The sequence below is a fragment of the Canis lupus genome, chromosome 15 (assembly GCF_003254725.2).
Source record: "Canis lupus dingo isolate Sandy chromosome 15, ASM325472v2, whole genome shotgun sequence".
Classification (NCBI taxonomy): Eukaryota; Metazoa; Chordata; class Mammalia; order Carnivora; family Canidae; genus Canis; species Canis lupus.
The window spans coordinates 62,022,083-62,043,566 of NC_064257.1; the positions used below are offsets into that span (position 1 = coordinate 62,022,083).

The 21,484-nt window shown below is 36.5% G+C and overlaps 1 protein-coding gene across 1 annotated transcript in view; it reads left to right on the forward strand.

The window, feature by feature from the left end:
* TLL1 (tolloid like 1) overlaps positions 1-21,484 on the forward strand; it is a 193,660-nt gene that overhangs the window by 145,832 nt on the left and 26,344 nt on the right. Inside the window, exons 13-17 of the mRNA XM_025438977.3 lie at positions 2,597-2,792; positions 4,622-4,747; positions 6,372-6,532; positions 9,702-9,882; positions 19,176-19,301. Of these exons, the coding sequence (XP_025294762.1) occupies positions 2,597-2,792; positions 4,622-4,747; positions 6,372-6,532; positions 9,702-9,882; positions 19,176-19,301 (790 nt within the window). The remainder of the gene's footprint in view (positions 1-2,596; positions 2,793-4,621; positions 4,748-6,371; positions 6,533-9,701; positions 9,883-19,175; positions 19,302-21,484) is intronic.

Below are 21,484 nucleotides of genomic sequence, written 5' to 3' on the forward strand. Positions count from 1 at the left end.
CTGTTATATACCTGTTAAAAGAACAGAGTGAGTTTCATGTACAGGGAAATATCCATTATCCTATTTCTTTTTAATCACTGAATAAATATAATTTTTTTTTTTGTTTCTTTCTTGGTAGCGTCTGTCTTGCATTCTTCTTCATTGAAGTGGTAATTTTTGAAAGCCATTATTTCTTCAAGACAGTAATTAAAAACCCTTTCTAATTAGCCTTCTTATTTTTTTATCCTAGTATGGCTTATAATATGAACCAATTTTATTTTTCTTAGTTGACCTGTGAAAAACAGCTTTTTGTATTGTGTATTCACACTTCCTTCCTTTTTTTTTTTTTTTTTTTTTTTTAGATTTTATGTATTTATTCATGAGAGACACACAGAGAGAGAGAGAGGCAGAGACACAGGCAGAGGGAGAAGCAGGCTCCATGCAGGGCGCCCGACGCGGGACTCGATCCCGGGCCCCCAGGATCACGCCCTGGGCTGAAGGCGGTGCTGAACCGCTGAGCCACCCGGGCGTCTCTTCCTTTCTTTTTCTAACTCATTCTTTCCCTTCTCTTCTAAAATGACTCCTGAGTCAGGAGCAGTTCATTCTGTGCTGCTCAGGCGGGTGAGGAGAGGTTAGCTTGCTGAGACCTTTGCTATTTTCCCTAGTTTGTCACTGTTTCAGTGTCCTTATTCTTTTATCCAGTCTCAACCTATAACATTTGGGATATTATTTTATGTGTCCTCTTGACCGAAGAAAGGCCTTTGACCATCTGGAAATGTTCTCATCTTTATAGAGAACTCTGATTTTGAAAGGAGTATATTAAAGGCTGAGAAGAGGCAGTATGTAAATAGCTGGTCAGCTTGCCCTTGTCATCCTTGGTGACTAAGTTACAAGTGTCACTGCTGTCTCACCCAAGCCATCTCTCTAAAAAGCTATAGTCTTAAAAATGTGCTTTAAAAATGAGGTAGTCTTTATGGTAAATATTTTTCCATTCTTTCCCATAATTCCACACAACACAGAAAATACATTTTTTAGGGAAAAAAAACCCCATGATTTGTAAATCAAGCCCAATGAGTACCTACTGAAGGTATAATTTAAAATTATTAATACTCCCCCCACTTCTCCTACTTCTCATCTTGTTTTACTTTATAGTTTTCTATAGAATTCATGCGTTGCTAATATTTTATGATTTCATTATTTATCCTATTTGTTGTCCCTTTACTCTCTATCCACCAGTAGCATGTAAGATCCAAGAGAGCGAAGCTCTTTGTTATGTTGCCGAAGGGTGCACACCAAGCAGTGAGAAGAGTGCCTAGAAGAGAAAGGACATTAAATATTTGTTGAAGGAGTGAATGAATCCTCCTGATTTGTCACTGGGAAAAGGGCAGCAGCAAATGTAGTAATTAGTTCTGACCTAATCTGTCCCTCAAAATCTGTTGTTTTCTATTTGTCCTTAGGCTATCTATATATGAAGATTGTCATTTTTAATGTATTGACAATTTCTAGGGCACCTGGATGGCTCAGTTGGTTAATCGTCTGCCTTTGGCTCAGGTCTTGAACCCAGGGTCTTGGGATCGAGTCCCACATGGGGTTTCCTGCTCTGCAGGGAGCCTGCTTCTCCCTCTCCCTCTGCCTGCCACTCCCCCTGCTTGTGCTCTGTCTCTCTGTCAAATAAATAAATACAATCTTAAAAAATAGAAACAATTTCTGAATTTTTTTTTTTTTTTTTTACAGAAAATAAGCCAGCTACTTATTAGAGATTGTTTTATAATTTGAAAAACAAGTTGCAAATTTTGGTTTGTTGTTTTTGGAAGTTTGGGGCCAAAACATAGATTCATGAACATGAAGTTCTTCATAAAATGTCATAGGTCTGAGCTTTTATTTGAGTTGTTTAAGGAAAGAGATTGAGTTCCTGCAGGTTCTACGGGTTGGGAGTCTGTTGGGATAAAAGGTCTCCCCTGAACCCTGAACAGCCGTTATTACGTTGAGGAAGGAATAGGTCGCGCTGATTCTACACAGTCTTTCGATAGCTATGCTGACTGTGGGTCAAGAATTTCAGAGACTAGGAAGTATGTAGTTGTATATTATGAATTAGTCCTTTAAAAAGAGATTTATTCCCGTAAACCATGCAATATCTATCAGCAGAGTCTGGGTCAGGCTTCTCTATGAATAAGATAACAGTTTTGTCCGTGAAGCAACGGCAATTTTTATGTTTCAGAACAAATTATACGTTGCTTATAGCATATCTGGCCTAGATTTTTAATGATAATTTTAAGTCTGAATTTTGTTTAGCTCTTTTTTTTTTCTCCAAAGAATTACTATGGGTACTTTTATTTTCTTTTAAAAGGCAGTTAACATCTGTTGGTTGTGACACATGTGAATGCACTCTCCCATTGATTTCTGTATCTCCCTCTGTCCACCAGAAAAATAGGCCCTTTGTTCACGCGCAGTGTAGATCTTGCCATGCACGCTCACAAGAAAAGCTCTCATTTGGTGTTAAATAACTTGTCATGTGACCCTGGCAGGATTATGGCTGAGAACCAATATTACTCTTTCTGCAAAAATTGATTTATCTGCTAATTAAATATATCTTCACATATTTTTTTTATTGTTGCAGATTGAAAGACATGACAATTGTGCCTATGACTACCTAGAAGTTCGGGATGGAACCAGTGAAAATAGCCCTTTGATAGGGCGTTTCTGTGGTTATGATAAACCTGAAGATATCAGATCTACCTCCAATACCTTGTGGATGAAATTTGTTTCTGATGGAACTGTGAACAAGGCAGGGTTTGCTGCCAATTTTTTTAAAGGTAACTTGAAATCATTTAAAGTGGTGAGGTCTTGTTGGTCAGGGATAAATGTGAGTTTCCCTAACCCTAAGAGAGAGAACTATAGTGAAGTTATGCTGAAAGTTAAGAATGCACTGTGCATACAGATATTTTAATGATTTTTGGTGGTAAAAGGTTCTTGGTAAAATACTGGAGTTTGGAACTTTGTAGCACGGGGTAGGAACTCCATTAGGAGATTTTACCTACTGTTTTTATGAAATATCAAAACTGCAAAATCCAGAAAGGGGATTTAGACAAGGAGAAAACCTTCACAACATGATAAACAGAAGACTCGTAACCAGAAGAAGCCATTCATTCATCAGTTTGTTTACAGGTGACATCATTTCTGAGCCATCCTGTAGACCATAATGTTCGACCACATTGGAAATAATGCATGGCCTCCGTAGCAGAACCGTCCGATACTTTAAATGCCTTCGGGACAAAGAATTATCATTGGTCAGCTTTCATTTTAAATCGCGGAACCAAATCTTAGTATATTTTCAGGTCCCATAGTTGGTGTGCTCTGATGAGGTAAAAAGAACGATTTTATTTATTTATTTTTTCAAGGATTTATGTATTTATTTGAGAGAGAAAGAGAGAATATGGAGGGGGAGAGAGAGTCTCAAGCAGACTCCATGCCAAGCATGGAACCTGATGCGGGGCCCCATGCCAGGGCCCTGAGATCACAGCCCGAGCCAGAACAGCTGGAGCCTTAAACAATTGGCCCCCCCCAGCCAGCACCCCAAGAGAAAGCCATTTTAGTGCAAAAAGCATCAGACTTAATTTTACAAAATTCACAAGCATGTGACATTGTGACACTGTAAAATAATACTCTCTCACGGGGTCAGAAAACAAAAAGTTTCTCTATGCTGATTTTTTATAGAATAAATGATGGATTTAGTTGTGCATGTCAAAATTTAGTGTGAATGATAACCAGATATTTTTGTTATTTAAAAAACAGCATAGTGGATCTTTCCCTGAGAATTGCTTAGGTATTCACCATATGATCTGAAAGGCAAAAACAAAAACAAAAACAAAAAAACAAAAAAATGAAAGGCAGAGAACTTTGTTACTTTCACCAGCTGCGCTCAAAATATTTCTTAAAAAGTATATGTATGAAAAAAAAAAGTATATGCATGTGCTTCAGTTCTGTAGTATTTTATAGTAGAGGAAGCATAGCGTCGTCGAGATCGTCTCCTGGGATGCTGATCTATTTGGTCATAGAGATGGTCAGCGTTTGGCCAATGTGGGATTTCCCCAGAGGATATTGTCCGCTATTTTCTTAACTCACACGAGGTTACTCCTGAGAATTGAAATTATGGAATATTTGGTCATATATGTTGTTCCCAATAGCGTATATTATTCGTACATATATTCACAAAATGAAATCAACAAGTGAAGCTATATGTTTTTCAATAAGTTTTTCTATTTTATTCTGGAATTCTCATGTTATAAGAATTCCCTTTGACCGTAACATCAGGAAAAAAAACAAAACAAAACAAAAAAACCCACCAAGACACATACGTGTCAGAGATGTCAGAGATAAGGTGATCTTCATTTGACACCGCTGTGGATCCCTAGTCCTTGTCTTGCTGCTTAGGCCATCGGGGTTTCGGGGAGGACATGCGGGTAGGCCGCGTCCCAAGGGCCTGCAGGTGGTTTCTGCTCCTTTGTTGGAGACGTCAGTTGTCTCCGTTTCAGAGTTTCTGAGTGTCATATTTTCAAAAAAAAAAGAAAAAAAATTACGCCTGAGTAGGTACAGGCCGACACCCTGACCGGGCTGTTGCCTGCGTGGCGCCCCGTCCTTGCAGAGGAAGACGAGTGTGCCAAGCCGGACCGCGGGGGCTGCGAGCAGCGCTGCCTGAACACCCTGGGCAGTTACCAGTGCGCGTGCGAGCCGGGCTATGAGCTGGGGCCCGACAAGAGGAGCTGTGAAGGTAGGCCTGGCCCCGGGCCCCCGCCCTTCCAGGCCCCTGGGCCTCCCGCTGTCCTCCCTGCCCTCCACAGTGACCTCTTCCCAACTGCTGGGACCCGGCCTGTGGCTCAGTTGACAGGAAACCCTGCCTGGGAGCTCGTCCCTCCGCTGGCCACCAGGCCGCCGGGTTTATTAGCTTGCGCTGTGTTTCTCCTCCCTCTCTCTTCTGCTCTATTTGTCTTATCATCTCTCTCTCTATCCATTTCTACTCTTATCTGTCTAGACCCAGGTTTTCACCCCCATCCATCACTTATTTTCACCTTCTCTTAACAGAGTTGATGAACACACCCCCCCCTACCACGGCTCGGAGTCCTGAATCCACATGCTTGGTTTTATCTCCAGCACCTAGCACGAGCGTGAAGCAGCCGCCCAATGGGTTTCATTAATAAATGATCCATTAACAAAGGGATTTTGCCATTTCCTCTGCACATTCTAAGATGAGATTTCTTGCACAACGTTTTGTTAGTGTGTCCTGTGATCTCTTCCTTCAGAATTTAAAGCTGCTTCTTCCCCCCCCATTTCCTATTTATTCCCTGCTCCATCCTATTGCTGGCCCCATACTTGAATTACAAAATAAATGGACCGATCTTCCTCCTCTGTTCCGTCCCTCCTTTATTCTTCTCTCAGAATGTCTGCCCAAATCCTCTTCATAGAACGTGTAGCAGTTCAACATTACTTATCGTTATGTATTCACGAAGTTTACTTTTGGTGCTTCCCACAAAAATGTATATGTAAACTCCCTGAAAATGAGCACCTTTGTTCTCTACTGCGTCTGTAACACAGGACACAGCAGTGGTAAAGGTGGCAGATTTATTTGCTGAACAAATAAATGCCAAACCCTTACTGAGCTGAATAAGAAAATCAGAGACTGCCTGTTTCTTCTTAAAGTCTTAAACTTTTCTTTTTGGCAAAAGTCTCCATCCTTATCTATTAAGCTAATAATTTGCTCTCTGGGCTAGACTAAAACACCCGCAGTTATGAAGGCAAGGTGGCATCTTTAAAACAGAGGGCGTTAGTTCTCATAACTACCCTATGGTGTAGATATTGTCATAACCATTTAGAAGATGAGACAACTGACACCCAGTCTTCTTTATCTTGGTTGTCCAACTTTGCTTTAAAAAAAAAAAAAAAAGGGTTGTCTTTATTTATTTATTTGAGAGAGACGGAGATCGTGAGACAGAGCCCGAGTGGGGAGGAGAGGGAGAGGCAGCCTCCCCAGCCTCCCAGGAGAGGGAGCAGGGAGCTGACCTGGGGCTCCACCGCAGGGCCCTGGGATCATGACTTGAGCTGAAGGCAGACTCTTAACTGACTGAGCCCCCCAGGCGCCCCGTTGTCCAACTTCAAAGTGATCTGAGATGTCATACAGCCGTAATTTGCTTGGGTCCCAAGCAATGAATTCACAGCTTGTGAATGGGATTAGATAATTAAAATAGTTGTAGTAGGCGACGGCGTCTGCAGCTTTCTAGATTTTGAAAACTCTGGAAGATGATGGGAATTTAATGGGGAGATGTTTGGTTACCAGCAGAAAGGTGCTAAGAAGGGGATGACCCTATTAGGGGAAAACCTTGTCCTTTCCTTCCTTCTAGCGGCCTGTGGCGGACTTCTTACCAAACTTAACGGCACCATAACCACTCCAGGCTGGCCCAAGGAGTACCCTCCTAATAAGAACTGCGTGTGGCAGGTGGTCGCACCAACCCAATACAGAATTTCCATGAAGTTTGAGTTTTTTGAATTGGAGGGCAATGAAGTAAGTGAAAGATAAGTACATTCTTTTCTGTTGGGTTCTGGGAACCTCTGAAGACAAACTGGTCAGTGGAAGGACGGAGGAAGGAAGGATTGCAGCAGTACAACTGTGCAGATGTTGCAGTCTTTCTTTGCTGTACTGTTCATTTCTGCGACTGCTTGTAATTCCTCTTGGCATTGGATAATATTTTAGGCTATTTTGGGAGATTGAAAACTACCTAGAAGGGGTTTTTACTTAGTGTATTGGGATACAGCAATTTCTTGATTTATCAAAGAACTATGAAGAAATTAGGGTCAGCTTTATATCGCATTGACTTTTCTAAAAAAAAAAACAAAAGACAAAAAAAACCCCACAACAATCCATCAATCGACATTCAAAATCCACTGGTTGAGTCATAACAAAAATAGCCATTTTGGAGAGCCTGGTATGTTTATTTGTAGAAGTGAGTATATTTTCTTTATGTAAGTAGTTTCTCGTTATGAATATGTTCATGATTCCCCAGTAAAGATACACTTTTTAATCTCAACAAATATGCGTTTAGTTGACACTGTCTTTTGTTTATAAAATATGGCTTGTTATAATGAAAGTCCAGTTTTCTGCCAGTTGACCGCATTTAAACAAGTGAAATCATTTATTTGAGAATTCCTATGTGCTAGTACACATGCACCAGATTCAAATGGAATGTCAAGCCTTGAAATGAGAAGTTTTAGGGCTTGTGTCCTTTGTATTATTGGTCAACATTGGCTTAATTTCGGTTTTGTTTGGGCTTTCCTACTTTCTTTTCTAACTTCCATATTCTTTCTTCCAATGACTTCTTTTCTGTGCCTATTTTAAAATGAACATGATTTGAGACTTGTAAGTATGATAAAATTAACTCAAAAATTATTTTGTCTCTGATATTTATCTGTTGAACACTTTTAAAGAAGTGAGAAAACAGAAATATAATATATCTTTGCTCCTGAGCAATAATTGTTGGTAATATGTGTGGATTTTATAGCATTATGTTGCCTTTGTATATGTATATTTGCCTCTTTTCCCCCTTTCTATTTTTCTTTATTTCTTTTTAATGACTTTCTCACTCTTAATTATGCCTATCAGAATCAAGTCACTTATGTGCATTTTTTTTTAGTGCTACTAATGGCTTTGAGGTAAAAAGAAGTTGTGACTTTTGTGTTTCCTTAAAGGAAATTAAAGTCTAAAATGTGACAAACTTATATATTTCAGAGAATTATACAATTTTAGAGCTCAGTGGACCTTTTGAGATCTTCCTTACATCATGTGTAAGTTTTATGATAGCAAAAACATGAATTTATATTTCTAATATACTCTGTCCACATGAAACATCATTTTCCTTTCATAATTACCTGAAATTTAGAGAAATATTGAAATGAAGAAAATATTTGTATAGGATTTTTAGAAAAGTTTTCATAGGAGAAGTCCTTTTTGAAAATGGCAGTCTCCCTACCAGTTCTGTGATTTGACATGAACTTGGTGTTGAATGACTTCAACTCTCTCCGTTTTCCCTAAAGCAATTAGCTGTGGCAGGTACGACATTTTGATTCATGAGTTGAGAGATGTTACTAGGAAGGCTAGAAGTTTATGTTCAGGAGGAAGGAGGGTAGATGGTTTTAAGTAAATGGGTCATTGTGTTCTGAAAGCATTTTTCCCATGGTGGTGGTCTTTATTCCTAGAAGGATCCTTGACAAACTCTCTAACGTAGCCCAAGTTTCTTAAGCTTATTATGATGTTACTACGTGGAAGGCTGTTACAAAATTCTGCGCGTTTTGTGGTTTGATGTCTTAAATACTTAAAATAAAGGCATGAGCAGAAATGTGACTTAGAGAATACTGGGTTAAGTTAAAACTTCATTGTCTTATTTATTTACATTGATATCCAGAAGGAACGATGATGTCAAACAACTTTAACCTCGGTAACTTTCTCCCATCCCATGTCAGAGTCCTTCTAAGCAGATATTGCTGTTGTAACCAGGTGGATAGAAGATTCAAAAAAAATTTTTTTCCTAACAACTTTTGCTTATCTATCACCGTATTAATATCACAAGAACCGTAATTTTAGTTGACAGATTGCAAAGTACAGATCAGGCCCCAGGGTTCAATCATATGCTTTGTTAAGCCTTGCTAATTACACCTTTATGTAATAAGGTCATTCACCCAAGAAGTATTATTTAGAATGTGCCCTGATGGAACTTCGGAGAAGTGTATTATGGAAACATCTGCTAGAGGTCGAAAATTGCTACGAATACCTGGCATTCACTTAGCTTCTTCCATTTTGGCGTTGTTAGTGCATTGCACATAAATCAGAATGTGCCTACTTCATTTTAGTGTGAATTCCTTTCTCATTCCACACATAGAATTTTTATTTGTTTGCAATCCTGTAGCGTAGCTCCAGATTAATTTTATAGTGCCTGACAACTCAAAGAAATTAAGAAATACCAATTTGTTTGATGATGAGTTTGAACGGCAGAGTATCCTTTTTATTGTATACCACAGTGTCTGTCTCCTTTGAAATTTCCTAAGGCTGCTCTTCCGATTAGAACACAGTGTTCCTGGGAGGCAGCACCAGACCAAACCAGACTCTGCTCTTTTCTCTGAATTGCAACATACGATAAGTATAATTTTGGACAAGTCACATAGAAATTTGTGAACCTCAGTTTTCTCATCTTTACAATTGAAAAGGACATTTCCATTATTAATGGTTCTTTCATAGACTACGTGTATCACTTTCATGTCACTATAGTCAGCATTAAATAAGACAATACATGACAAGTTCTTTCACGGTTCCTAGTGAAAATTTAAACACGAAAAAAAAATTTAAGCCAACAGATACTATTCTTCTTGTGACCGTCAGCACCACTGTCTCGACAAATATTCATCTCAATTCTCCTAAACTCTATTTCTTTGGAAAAGATATATGCTGTAAATATATATAAACAAGCACACATTGGTATTTACATCTCTTGGAGATATTCAGAGCAAAATTCTCTGATCTATTTTTTCATGCCATCTGCCTTGTATTTGGACTCTTTCCCTAATTTTTTTCTTTACCTATTAATTTCAGTTTGACTATCATGAAAAAATATGATAAAATAATGATAAATGTCAGTCATCTGATATTTAAAATCTGGTGACTATAATAACCACGTCTTTTCTAGGTTTGCAAATATGATTATGTGGAGATTTGGAGTGGCCTTTCTTCTGAGTCTAAGTTGCATGGCAAATTTTGTGGTGCCGAAGTGCCTGAAGTGATCACATCTCAGTTCAACAATATGAGAATTGAATTCAGGTCTGACAATACTGTATCCAAGAAGGGCTTCAAAGCACATTTCTTCTCAGGTATCAGTATTCACATGATGCACGTGTGTATCACGGACTTTCAAGGTGGATTGGCTTTCATTGTTACCCACTCTTCATAGTTTTCTGTAGATGTAATTCAGAGGGACATAGAACGCATGCATGTTTATCCTAGGTTTAGCAATTTTTAATAGAATATTAATAATTGGGGGTCTGATGAAATATAGCTCTCAAACACTTAATAATCAAGTATTATAAAGGCTAATACAATAACAAAATTATTACTATCATGTTTTCATACAGTGACTTTATAAGTGCATGGGGATAATGATACCAGACTTCCAGACAGTGGCAGGCTTTTTCAAAATGATTTATCTTTTCCTTGGAATATCTGATCTTGTTTTAGCAACATATTTTTTATTCTTATTATCTAGCAAATATTTCTTATTCCTCCTATTATTATATTTTCATTTATGGTTAAGCTGATATTAAAATCCATACCTTGCCTCATCACTATAGAAAGAATTACAGTATGAAACCTACAAATATGGAAATTGCAATTTTACTAAAAACTATAGATTATCAGGTATATTAAACAGTGGACACTTCTTTTTGGAATTTAATATTTAGTTTAACCAACCCATTGTAAAATTTCCCTCATCTAGAGCTGAAATTTCATAAAACATCCCCCCAACTTTAAGGAAATATATGAAAGCACCAGGGAAATTCCTTTATTTTCCCAATTTTGGAATCATACCTACTTATAAAGATATTATTCTGAAACTTCAAAAAAGATAAAATTATAATAAGCCTTAGTATAGCAATCTGCCTTTCAGACTGGCAAGCAATTTAAAGCAAGTGAGTTCCAATTATATTTTAATATTAGGTAATTTGGATTGAGTTAATTCAAAGTCCATTTATTCCAATCCCCATGTGTTTAAAATTAATGAGATTTACAGTGCCCAGGGTTTGTTTGGGGTTTTCAGTGTAATTGAAGTTAATGGTTCACAAGCTCCATTGAGGTCCAAGTCATACACAGAAGTACATTCAAAATACAAGGGATCTTGGCTTTCGTATTCTCCTTGCTTTCCTTCCCCCAGATTTAATTGCCTTTTAAAAATTCTTCTCAGGCATTAATTTAAGACTTATGTGATTCAAAGTAGCATTTTAATGCTTTATTTTAATGAAAGCAAGACATTCTTAGACTTCACTGTTTTATAAACATCATGTGCTTTACAAATTGTAGGTGACCCAGTGGTTAGATATAAAAGTCCTTGTTTTAGAACCACCTAAATATTTATTTTAAAACTGAAATTATAAAGTGAGTACATTTTATCATAATATTAATAATATTCGGGATCCTTTTTACTTCACCATAGTCATACATTTTATTTCATATTTAGTTTTTAAAAAGCTACATGCCACATATACCAGTGGCTAAGTATGATTAAGTTTAGAGCTAGAACTCAGAATATTTAAAATTCACTGTCTGATATTATTGGTCAGGAAAAACTTCCCAAATTGTAAAGATGGATTGTGTCTTTAGAAATAGACTATTGAAATGTAAAAAAATGCTACTTTAACTCTTATAAAACAGTTATGAAGGCACATAAAGATGCTGTTCTGCAGCACAGAGTCTTTATTCCTTCCTCTGGGCAGCTGTGCTTTGTAACGTTACCTGAGTACCTCGGTAGTACTTCAGCCCTTGGGAACTAAAATTTGCTATAAATCATATTCAGTGATACAGATCATTTTAGGAAGTTGTATCTGTTTTGGGTATTTCTCAGTGCTATATTTTAAAAAGTGTAAATCACCTGGGTGACAGTGCTTCAGGCTGATTGAGGCTAGCCTAAATTGTTTGATGGAAAATGAGTAGTTAAGTAAATGGGACGAGTGTTCGTATGATAGCTACCATTTTGAGAATTTATTACGCAGGCATGCATCGTCTCTCTAATAATCAAAATAAGGGTATAGTATTCTCATTATTATATTCACTTGACAGACGAAGCAGCTGAGGAATTAAGTGAACTGCTTAGTGTCACAAAGCATTTAAATACTAGTTTGTCTTGGTTTGTCTAAGAGCTGGTCATGCCCCTTGCAAATAGCATGTAACTGGACATATTTGTGACCTGAAAAACAACAGATATACTTTACACTTCTTTATTAGATTAATAATTTATAAGGTCCAAGATAATTAAGTGTAAACTTCCAGTGGCTTCTTTTTGATCCAGTGAAAAATATCAGCACTTTGTCAGATTCATATTTATAATACTGTGGTTCTGGATGAGTATTAGATCTATTTTATGTTTAATTTCCTGGGAGTGTCTGTTAGTGGGGAAGATGTTTGCTCAGGAAAGGGAAGATAAAAACAGTCTATTATGATAAAGAGCCGGTGGGGCACTAACAAGAGATGGCCACAAGTTCAGACTTAGTTTACCTGATGTCCTTATGATCATCACACAAAATTGTAATTTCTAACAAATCACCTATTTTAGTAGATAGGCTCTATTCACATTGAAGATGTTGTTTTTAAGGCCCAATAATGCTTTAAGTGTAATTATATATAATCACTTGTTCAAAGTCAAATAATTCATTAAATTTATTAGAAAACAGACATGTAGGGACGCCCGGGTGGCTCAGCAGTTGAGCATCTGCCTTCGGCTCAGAGTGTGATTCTAGAGTCCCAGGATCGAGTCCTGCATCGGGCTCCCTGCATGGAGCCTGCTTCTCCCTCTGCCTGTGTCTCTGCCTCTCTCTCTTTTTGTCTCTCGCGAATAAATAAATAAAATCTTAAAAAAAAAAAACAAGTTAAAAAAAAAAGACATGTAAACCATGGAGATACGGTATTTCTCAAACAAAATTGAAGGATATTTTTGTTTTCTAAGGTTTACTCTTGGAGGATTTGATAAAATACATTACTGGGTTTATTGTGACAAACTCTTTAAAAAGAAATTTAACCTAGGAATCAAGAATCATTACAATGATTATTCTAGTTGCCTCAGAAATCTCATTCTTGAGACACATTTTTAAGGAAATGTTTCCAGATCTGGAAGAAGGATTTCAATATACTATTACAATGATAGAAATTCAAAACAACCCAATGGTATGACAAGAGGAAAATGGTAAATAAACTATAGCAAATACACTTTGTGGGCTTTTCTAGACCACAAGGATGGCTTACTGATTCTGTGATGTAAAAAGTCATAGATGATGAAACATCAATGGAAATCTAGGTGTGAAACTATCTGCACACTGTGCATACAGCTAAGCGTGCGGTGGGAACAAATCAAAGTTGCCGTATGAAAATACCAAGAATGTTTGTGCTAAGGTGGGAAGATGGTGCATCATAGTTTTTCTCCAATTTCTCTGTTTTCAATTTAAATACAAAATATAATTTTAATTAATTAGGTTTTGAGCGGGGGCAGTGGGAGGGGCAGAGGAAGAGAGAGAGAGAGAGAAAATCTGAAGCAGGCTCTATGCTCAGTGCAGAGCCTGACGTGGGTCTTGATCCCACAACCCTGAGTCCAAATCAGAAGTCAGATGCTTAACCAACTGAGCCACCCAGGTGCGTCTAAAATAACTTTAGAAGAAAAACACATACCATATTGCTGTCACTCTAGGTATTTCTAGATTTGCGAACATTACCTAATAGACTTTAATCTTTGAGAGTGAAGAAATGTTTGAGTCATCTCTTTAGTTAATTAATTAATATAGATTAATAGAGGTTAATAATACAAGTATTTTGTGATAGGTTAAATTTTATAATCTTAACTTTATAGTTAGTTAATAATATTACCTTATTATAGATGGTCGAATGGATGTGTCACTGTGTTGTATATGTTAATCCAGAGATGTCTTATGAAGACTCAGTGTTAAATGCTTCTGTTTGTAATCCCTGTTCTAAAGATTTCAGAAGTGGTTGTGGATTTATCAAAACATGATGAGAAATATGACATGCTCAGCTGTTTTTTCCACAATCTTGTACCAGGAACAATTACCAAGGATTCAATCAAAAGAAGAAACAGTGTTTGATAATAAGTGATTTTTCCGTGTTATTTGGAAAGGAAAGTTATTCAAAAACTAACTCTAGTTTTCTAGCAGCTAAGTGATACATCAAGAAAAAAGACACAAGAAAATAGATTTCGATTTTTAACGTGTTACTGTGAAATCAAACTTTTATAGCGTCATTTCCAAATACAAGTATTTAATAAAACAATCACAGAGGTTCTAGTTCTCTTTGCACATAACTTCTCATTTTAAATAAACATTTTATGGACCTAAGAAATGGAATCAGAAGAATGACTCTAAGAGAACTTATTAGCAAAATAATGTTGAATTCCGTAACTTCCCTATTTACAAAAATAAGAAACCCTCACGATAAATTCTGATTTAAAATCTTAGCAATAACATAATAAAACCTTTCATTGAACATGAAACAATGCTATAGCTTGACCGTTGAGAGGTTCCTGTGTTACATCTACAGCAGGGAGTCCCCGAGGTCCGCTAAAAAAAAATCAGTGTCATGTACTGTACTGATTTTAGGATAGATTTAAAAAACAATATAATGAAGTAGTATGAAGGCAAATAAGGAAATTAAGGCAATCAAAGCAAAGCTATTCGGGCATGATATAAAATTATGTCTTTTGAGTCTTGTAGCTACATCGGAAACAGCGTAAGCATTTTCTAGAAGACAGTCTGGCCCAACAGTATATCACTCTGATTTTTTTTTTTTTTTTTGGACTGAATGAGATTTGTTTTTCCATTAACACTAATAACTTACTTTACGTGATAGTAAAATCAAACTTAATTTTGTACGGTGGTGCATTTGAATACAAGTATGCAAATCTGCACAGGTATACGTGATACCGCTTATGTATTTTAAGTGGTTAAGCAGTTACCTGGAGAAGTTAATCTGGAGAATAAACCTGATTTAAGAGCAGTGTCTCTCACGAATCTAGTGTCGAAGACCTAGCGACTTGCTCAGTGGCCAAAACAGAATAAGACCCGGCTTTCCTGACTTCCAGTTCATTTCTGTCTGTAACAAATGTAGGAGTCGGAAAAAATGATGTGTGTGATTGTTCTACCCCAAATTCAAGTGATTTCAGCAGACCTGCTCCTCATTTTACCCGCCTTTGATTGCATGCGGTCACCCCGTTACCTCCTTCTCCTGTACACCCTCTCTCTAATGTAATGCTCGCAGATACCATTAGAAGAAATTCAGCCCCATATTATTCTAAGAAAACTGTAAGTGTTAATGTGATTGACTTCAAATAATTAAACAAAACTTTCCTGCGATTTTAACAAGTTTTCAATATTTCCATGTCTTGGAAAGAGCAAGTTGTCTTTGCCTAGCTCTCAGTAGAGTTCATGAGCGCTATTGGTTTTCTCAAACTTTTATTGAAATTCTAAAATCAGTAAGAATTAGAATTAGTAAGAATTCTAACTAATTCTTAGCATACAGGATGATATTAGTGTATTTGTGCTGTTTGGAAGAGGACTATTGTCAGTTCTGTGTTGAAACTCGCATGTGCCATGTATACACGTGCACACGCATGGGAGTGTTTGTGTGCTCGTGTGCTTGCGGGGGGAGTGAGTAAGTCTGCTTATTTTATCTTTCGTCCTTTCTTGTGCGTATATCTGCTCATATATGTTTCTGGTCTGGGGCTTGGACCCTTTACCTTTTTGTTTCCCACAGACAAGGAAGCTTTCTGCAAAGAGAAAATTTTTATTTTTGAGTCTTGCAAGAATTTGATACAGGTTGCCACTTTGGTTCCATCCAGTATGTATTATTCATAGCCTGATGGCTGCTGATAGTCTCAGACGTGCTCCGCAGGCCTCTGATGGGAAAACGCCACCTCCTTTTTTCCTAATAATGGACCTTTCCTTTATCTCACATGAAGGAATGGAAAGCAGATGTGTCCATTCTAAAGAAGGAGGCAAATTTCCATCTGCAGAGAAGAAAGGTTTTATTTCTACTCAGCAAAACATTTGTTTCTCTCACTCATAAAAACTGCTTTAAAATTTTTGTGCCTCCAGTAGGAAAACACTGGAAAATTTCAAATGAGTTATTGGTAGAATTCTCGATTATTAAATTTATTATGCGGACATTCCAAGAAATATTTACAGCTGCATCCTTTTCCCTTCTCTCCTTTGGATTTTCATTGTTCAGAATATGTGCAGTCTGTATGTCCTAAGAGGAGAATGGGAAAGAAAGTGAAAACATAAGCATGTCTGCTACTAGCTTTTTTCCTCTAGTTTGATGACTTTCATTCATAAGAAGTCCGGAATATATTTGCGGACTTCATCTTTTGGGATGTTGCTATTTCTCATCAGCAGCTAATCAGAAATTGCATTGACTTAGTTAGAGTAGTTTATTTACTACTATTAAAACAGTACCTAAAATAGAACAAGCACTTAAAAAATAACTGCACTGTATTCATTACTCCCTAGATGACTTAAAATATTAATTTAAATAAAAAGCTTTCTTTGTCTGCATGATGTAAATTGTGTGCATAAGTATTCCAATGTTTACTGAAATTTTTCTCTTTTCATATAATTATTTGACACGTGGAGACACGTTTTTATATGCTACTTTGCTGGGCATGATAACTTTCCTCTGCTTCTTTTATTTATTTATTTATTTTTCCTCTGCTTTTAGTTGCTGTTTTGATTAGCCTAGTTTTGATTTTTAGCTAAACTTTAGGTTAATATATGCAGAGAATATACATATTCTAGTAGTGTCTTATGCTTACTTTTGATGTTTACATGACATTGATTATATTAGGCACTAGCAGATGTGGGGGTGAGGGCAGGAAACACCAATCAATGGGGAAAACAGTATTATGGATACTTAGTAATGACCATATAAAATCTTCTTCCTCTTGTTTTTCCTCTAAAGATTATTTTTCAATTATTAATTATTTTCCCCCAAACAACATAAAGATGAATAATTGGCTACAAATAACTACCATGCAACGTGATCTATTTCACTTTCAACTTTATTTCCCTTTAGTCACCATTACCACAGTTCTTGTGGTAATATTATGTTCTAGTATCATTCTATCATCTTATATTCTATCAAATCTAAAGCAAGTAATTCTTCCTAGAAACATAACCTAGTGACTTGAGATTTCTACTAAAGTTTTAAGTGTCCGAAATATCTCAGGTATTGGAGTTGTTTTTATTATAAAATAACTGTGGACTTAAAAATGCATGAATAATAGCTTGTGTTTATGTTTGCATTTTAACACTTTTATTTTGCTCATGAATAGCAAGCCAAACAGGTCCAGATAAAAAGAGGATTCCAGCAGTCCCTGCCCACCATTGGTTCTCTGAACACTTAATCTGTTTACCAGTCATTTTCTCTTAATTTGCTTACAGTTGTTAGATTTCCAGTGAACTCTCAAAAGTCTGATTGACCTATATAGTACAACTAAGGTTCAGCCTAGCAGGTGTTATTTTAAGAACATCAGACACTCATCATATAAACATTTTCATAGAAAATATGTAACTATTTCAGTGTGAGTAATTCTGGCACCAGAAATTTTAAATTGGTTATTTCCATTTAACAAAGAAAGTGTATTTCTACATCCACTCATGAGGTTCTATTTTTTTCGGAAGCATCTTAAATAAAGAGTCTCTGGAAAGTCACATTAAAATAATGAGTTTAAATCATGTACTGCCTGACTGTCTGAATTGGAAAATACAAGTGGCTGACACCTGCAAGGAAAGAAGTATGGCTTGCCATGCACCCGTTTTGCAGAAGTCATTCATAACTCACAAACTATAATTTTCACTATTGACACAATTAAGGGAAAGGGACTTTGAAATGATTATAAATTTTTCTAAAATTAATTACAGGGCTAACCCCGTATTAACTTATGATTTCTCATGCATGTTGATGCTCTTTTAAAGAATCATTTTCTTTTTTCCACTTTTATTTTGCTTAGGCTACCTGATAACTAATAATAAAAGTGTAGTCGAGGTGTTAAAGATAGATAGAGAACCCATGAATCACAGATGTATTGATTCTGATATATTCTTTAGAACTTTGGGACTGTCCGTATGCATTTGGAGCATTCTGCTATTGCCGATTCATGAATATTTCCCAGAAGCACTGTGCTCAATGTCATGTAATCAGTCTCCAAACGTGGAAAAATAGATGCATCCTTAAAAAATTATTATCAGATTCTTTTATAAAAATGTTTTTTTCTAAGCCCATTTCCATAGAGTGAATATTGATTTGATATAAAAAAGCAAAAATAGCTTTAGCTATCAGTGTGCCACCATGAGCTCACAAACTGTCACTAGAAAAATTAGTTGACAGTATAAATTTTGAATTCAGGCAACCTCTGATATGACTGTCATGTGTCCTTTTTGCTCTCTATGCTGTGGGAGTGATGAAAGTCTGAGTGATGTGTCATCATCTATGTGTGTCAGGAGCAATCTGCCAGTTTTGACTTTAATGGACAAGCCAGCCATGGAATGACAGCTGAGTGACATAGTTCGGTGGCTGATGCTTCTCACTGATTGACTGCCTGCTAATCTAGTTGGGCTTTTTTCCCTGTAGTGAATTTGTTGGCTATTTCTTAGAGCTCATATTTCCTATTCTAACTCTTATTTCTAGCACACTAAAAGCCTTTTCAGGGAATTACTTATTAATAAACTAGTCTGCAGGAGTAGATTTGTTTCAAATATATAAATTAACTTGCTTCTTTAGGATAATCTAATGATGCCTTTTTCTGTCTTGGGCTGTTATGAAGGGCCCAGATTCATCAACGCTGACCATAACAGCAAAGTTAACAACAAAAGCAACAACAACAACAAAAAATCAACAGAAGTAGTTATACTGAGTGATTTTTTTTTAAGTGATTATATACAAATTTTGGAACCTTGTTTAGCCTCCGTCTATACACCATGGCTAATGTATTGAAGGATTGCCCTCTTCTTAAATGCTAGTTCCCTCATTTATTCAAAATACTCACAATTTTAAACTTATTTTTTTAAAATTGGCAATAAATGTTTAGGATTAGTTGGAAAAAGATTCATTCATTTCCTGGCTCCTACTAAAACTCCCACTCCAGCATAGGAGTGAAGGAGGTCAGAAGTTGTCATCCTAGAGCCGATCATCTTAGAAACTCATGGTACAAGGCTCCAAGCTAAACAAGGAGTGGGTAAAACTAAGACACTATAAATTTTGGGGGTTTTGTTGGGAACAAAGAAAGCTGTGACTTAGTTTACCCTTGGTCAGTGTTAACCACACCTAAAAGACTCCTTCTTTGATACCCTTTGTGTTTAAAGCTACTTACTAAACTGTGGGGTTATCTTTTTGCTAGACAAAGATGAATGCTCTAAGGATAATGGCGGGTGTCAACATGAGTGTGTCAACACAATGGGAAGCTACATGTGTCAGTGCCGTAACGGATTTGTGCTGCATGAAAATAAACATGACTGCAAGGAAGGTATGAAAGGAATGTTCTTTTCTTGACAACATCTAGAATTGCATGGAGTTTGGGTAAAGCTCTGCTTCCAAGTAGGGTTAATCATATCAATGAGTGATATCATTGCTGACTATTCAAATGTCAAAAAGTAAAATATGTGCAGTGTTCAGAGATCCAAGGCATACCATTGGAAGCCTCCTAATACCTAAAGGTTTGGCACTTCACACATGGGTGGCATTAGAATAACTTTGTGTAACAGACATCGAAGCGGCTATAAGGCCATCTGGCAGCTAGAAAAGCACCCAGGTCCTTGTAGAACAGACCTTATAACATTCTCCATATTTAAACTTGACTTCTGCTAAATGTTTTGCATTTGGTTTAATTTCCCTCCGCAGAATATCTCGTGTATGTGCTATATGAGGAATGGCACTTTAAATACCAAGAGTATCAAACTCAAATGCCTACCAGAGGAAAGACATTTGAAAATGGTAGATACTGTGCCATTTAAAGTTTTAAGTCATGGGTTTGGCCAAAAAAAAAAAAAAGAAAAAAAATCATTTTAATAGCACAATGATAGTTATCAGCTTTGGGGCCCAAAGGCCTTACAATATTCTGATTTTATAAAAACAGTTATCTTTATCTTCTTAGCCAGTATGAGCTAGATGGGAGCAAGAAATAGTGACTCAATTTTTATTTCATCCTTTGAGGGTTTTGCTCCTGAATTCTCTACTTAAATTGGATTTATGCCCATTTTGAAAGAATTATTATGGCAGATTTTATAACTTTAGTTATTAGCACATGTATATTGGTAGGTCCCTGGCTAGAATCATAGTTAGATAGAAGCTCTTTGTATGAACATTGGAATAGTACAGGATATCCTGAGCTGACCCTTGTTCCATTCAGTTCCTTTCAAATATTGTCACATGTCAGGGTTTTTTTTTTTCCTATTTTTTCATTGAGCCAGTGGTATTGCCCAGAATCATATGCAAACAGGATCCCCCCACCCCCACCTTTTTACTTTCTTATATGAGGATAAACCTGTGAGGACTCTGATACTTGTAACTTAGTATTCTATTAAATTAACAGGCTGGGGAATAGTCTGGTTATTTTACAGTTATGGAAGATAATTCAGAGAAAAAAAGAGACAGTTTTTGCAAAGTATGCATGTATCCTGTGGCTCACAAGTGACAAATAGATAGATACCTCAATTCTCTGTTTATTACAATAAACATTTTCAAGAAAGGATTTCACAGGAAACTTGCTTTTAGGTAGAACAATATTTAGGTGTCCCTAATAAAGCTCATTTTTATTGCCAGTAAAGGGTTTGGATTTTCTTTTAACTCTGTTATGGAATGGACACCTCCTACAATTTAGCAGTGAGCCTCTTGGCTTTATCTTATAGGTTATTTCCGGATCCTGGAGGCTCCATATTTCATATTGCAAAGCAAGGACAGGGATAATGGAACTTAGAAGACCCCTAGGATCTAGAATCTAAGACTTGCTACATGATCCTGTGTTATTTGAAAGGAACTGAATTTCTTCTCTTTTTTTGTATTCCTATGTTAAGAGTCCAAATCTCCCTATGGAAACCTATCATGATTAAGAGAAAGATCTAGTAGTAAGGAATGCAACAACAGCATATTTATGTTGGGCGTTGTACTCTTATCACATAGCCGTGCAGCCAAACAGGTGTTTTGTCTGCATAGGAAAGAATTGCTCCAAAGAGATTTCTTGGAAGATTTCAAAGAATTAATTGTGTTTTAGGAGGGATATCTCATACACAACAAATAATTCCCAGTCTACATTAGTATGTGTAGGGTGATGCTTCATGAGTTACAGAGAATGGATAGAACCTGAGGATATTAAATATTTTTTTGATATTAAACATTTTTGAAGTTTTATGTTAACAATGTGGAGTAGTTTCCTTTAAGGTAAGGCCATTTTAATTGTGAAAAAACCTAAATTTCCTATTTAGGAAAGTAAAATAATTAAAATAAAATAATTTTTGAGTAAAATAATTTTTGAAATTAGTTCAGAAGCTATTTCCATGGCTAGTAGCTATTCACTTATTTTTCTCTTTAGTGCTGCACTTCACTTTGATAAAATTAGGATTAATTTACTTCAGCAGCTAAAATTATAGTGTAGGTATTCAAGTGTTTACTTTTACTAAGGGTGAGAGAAAATGTAAATACATGATCCATAAA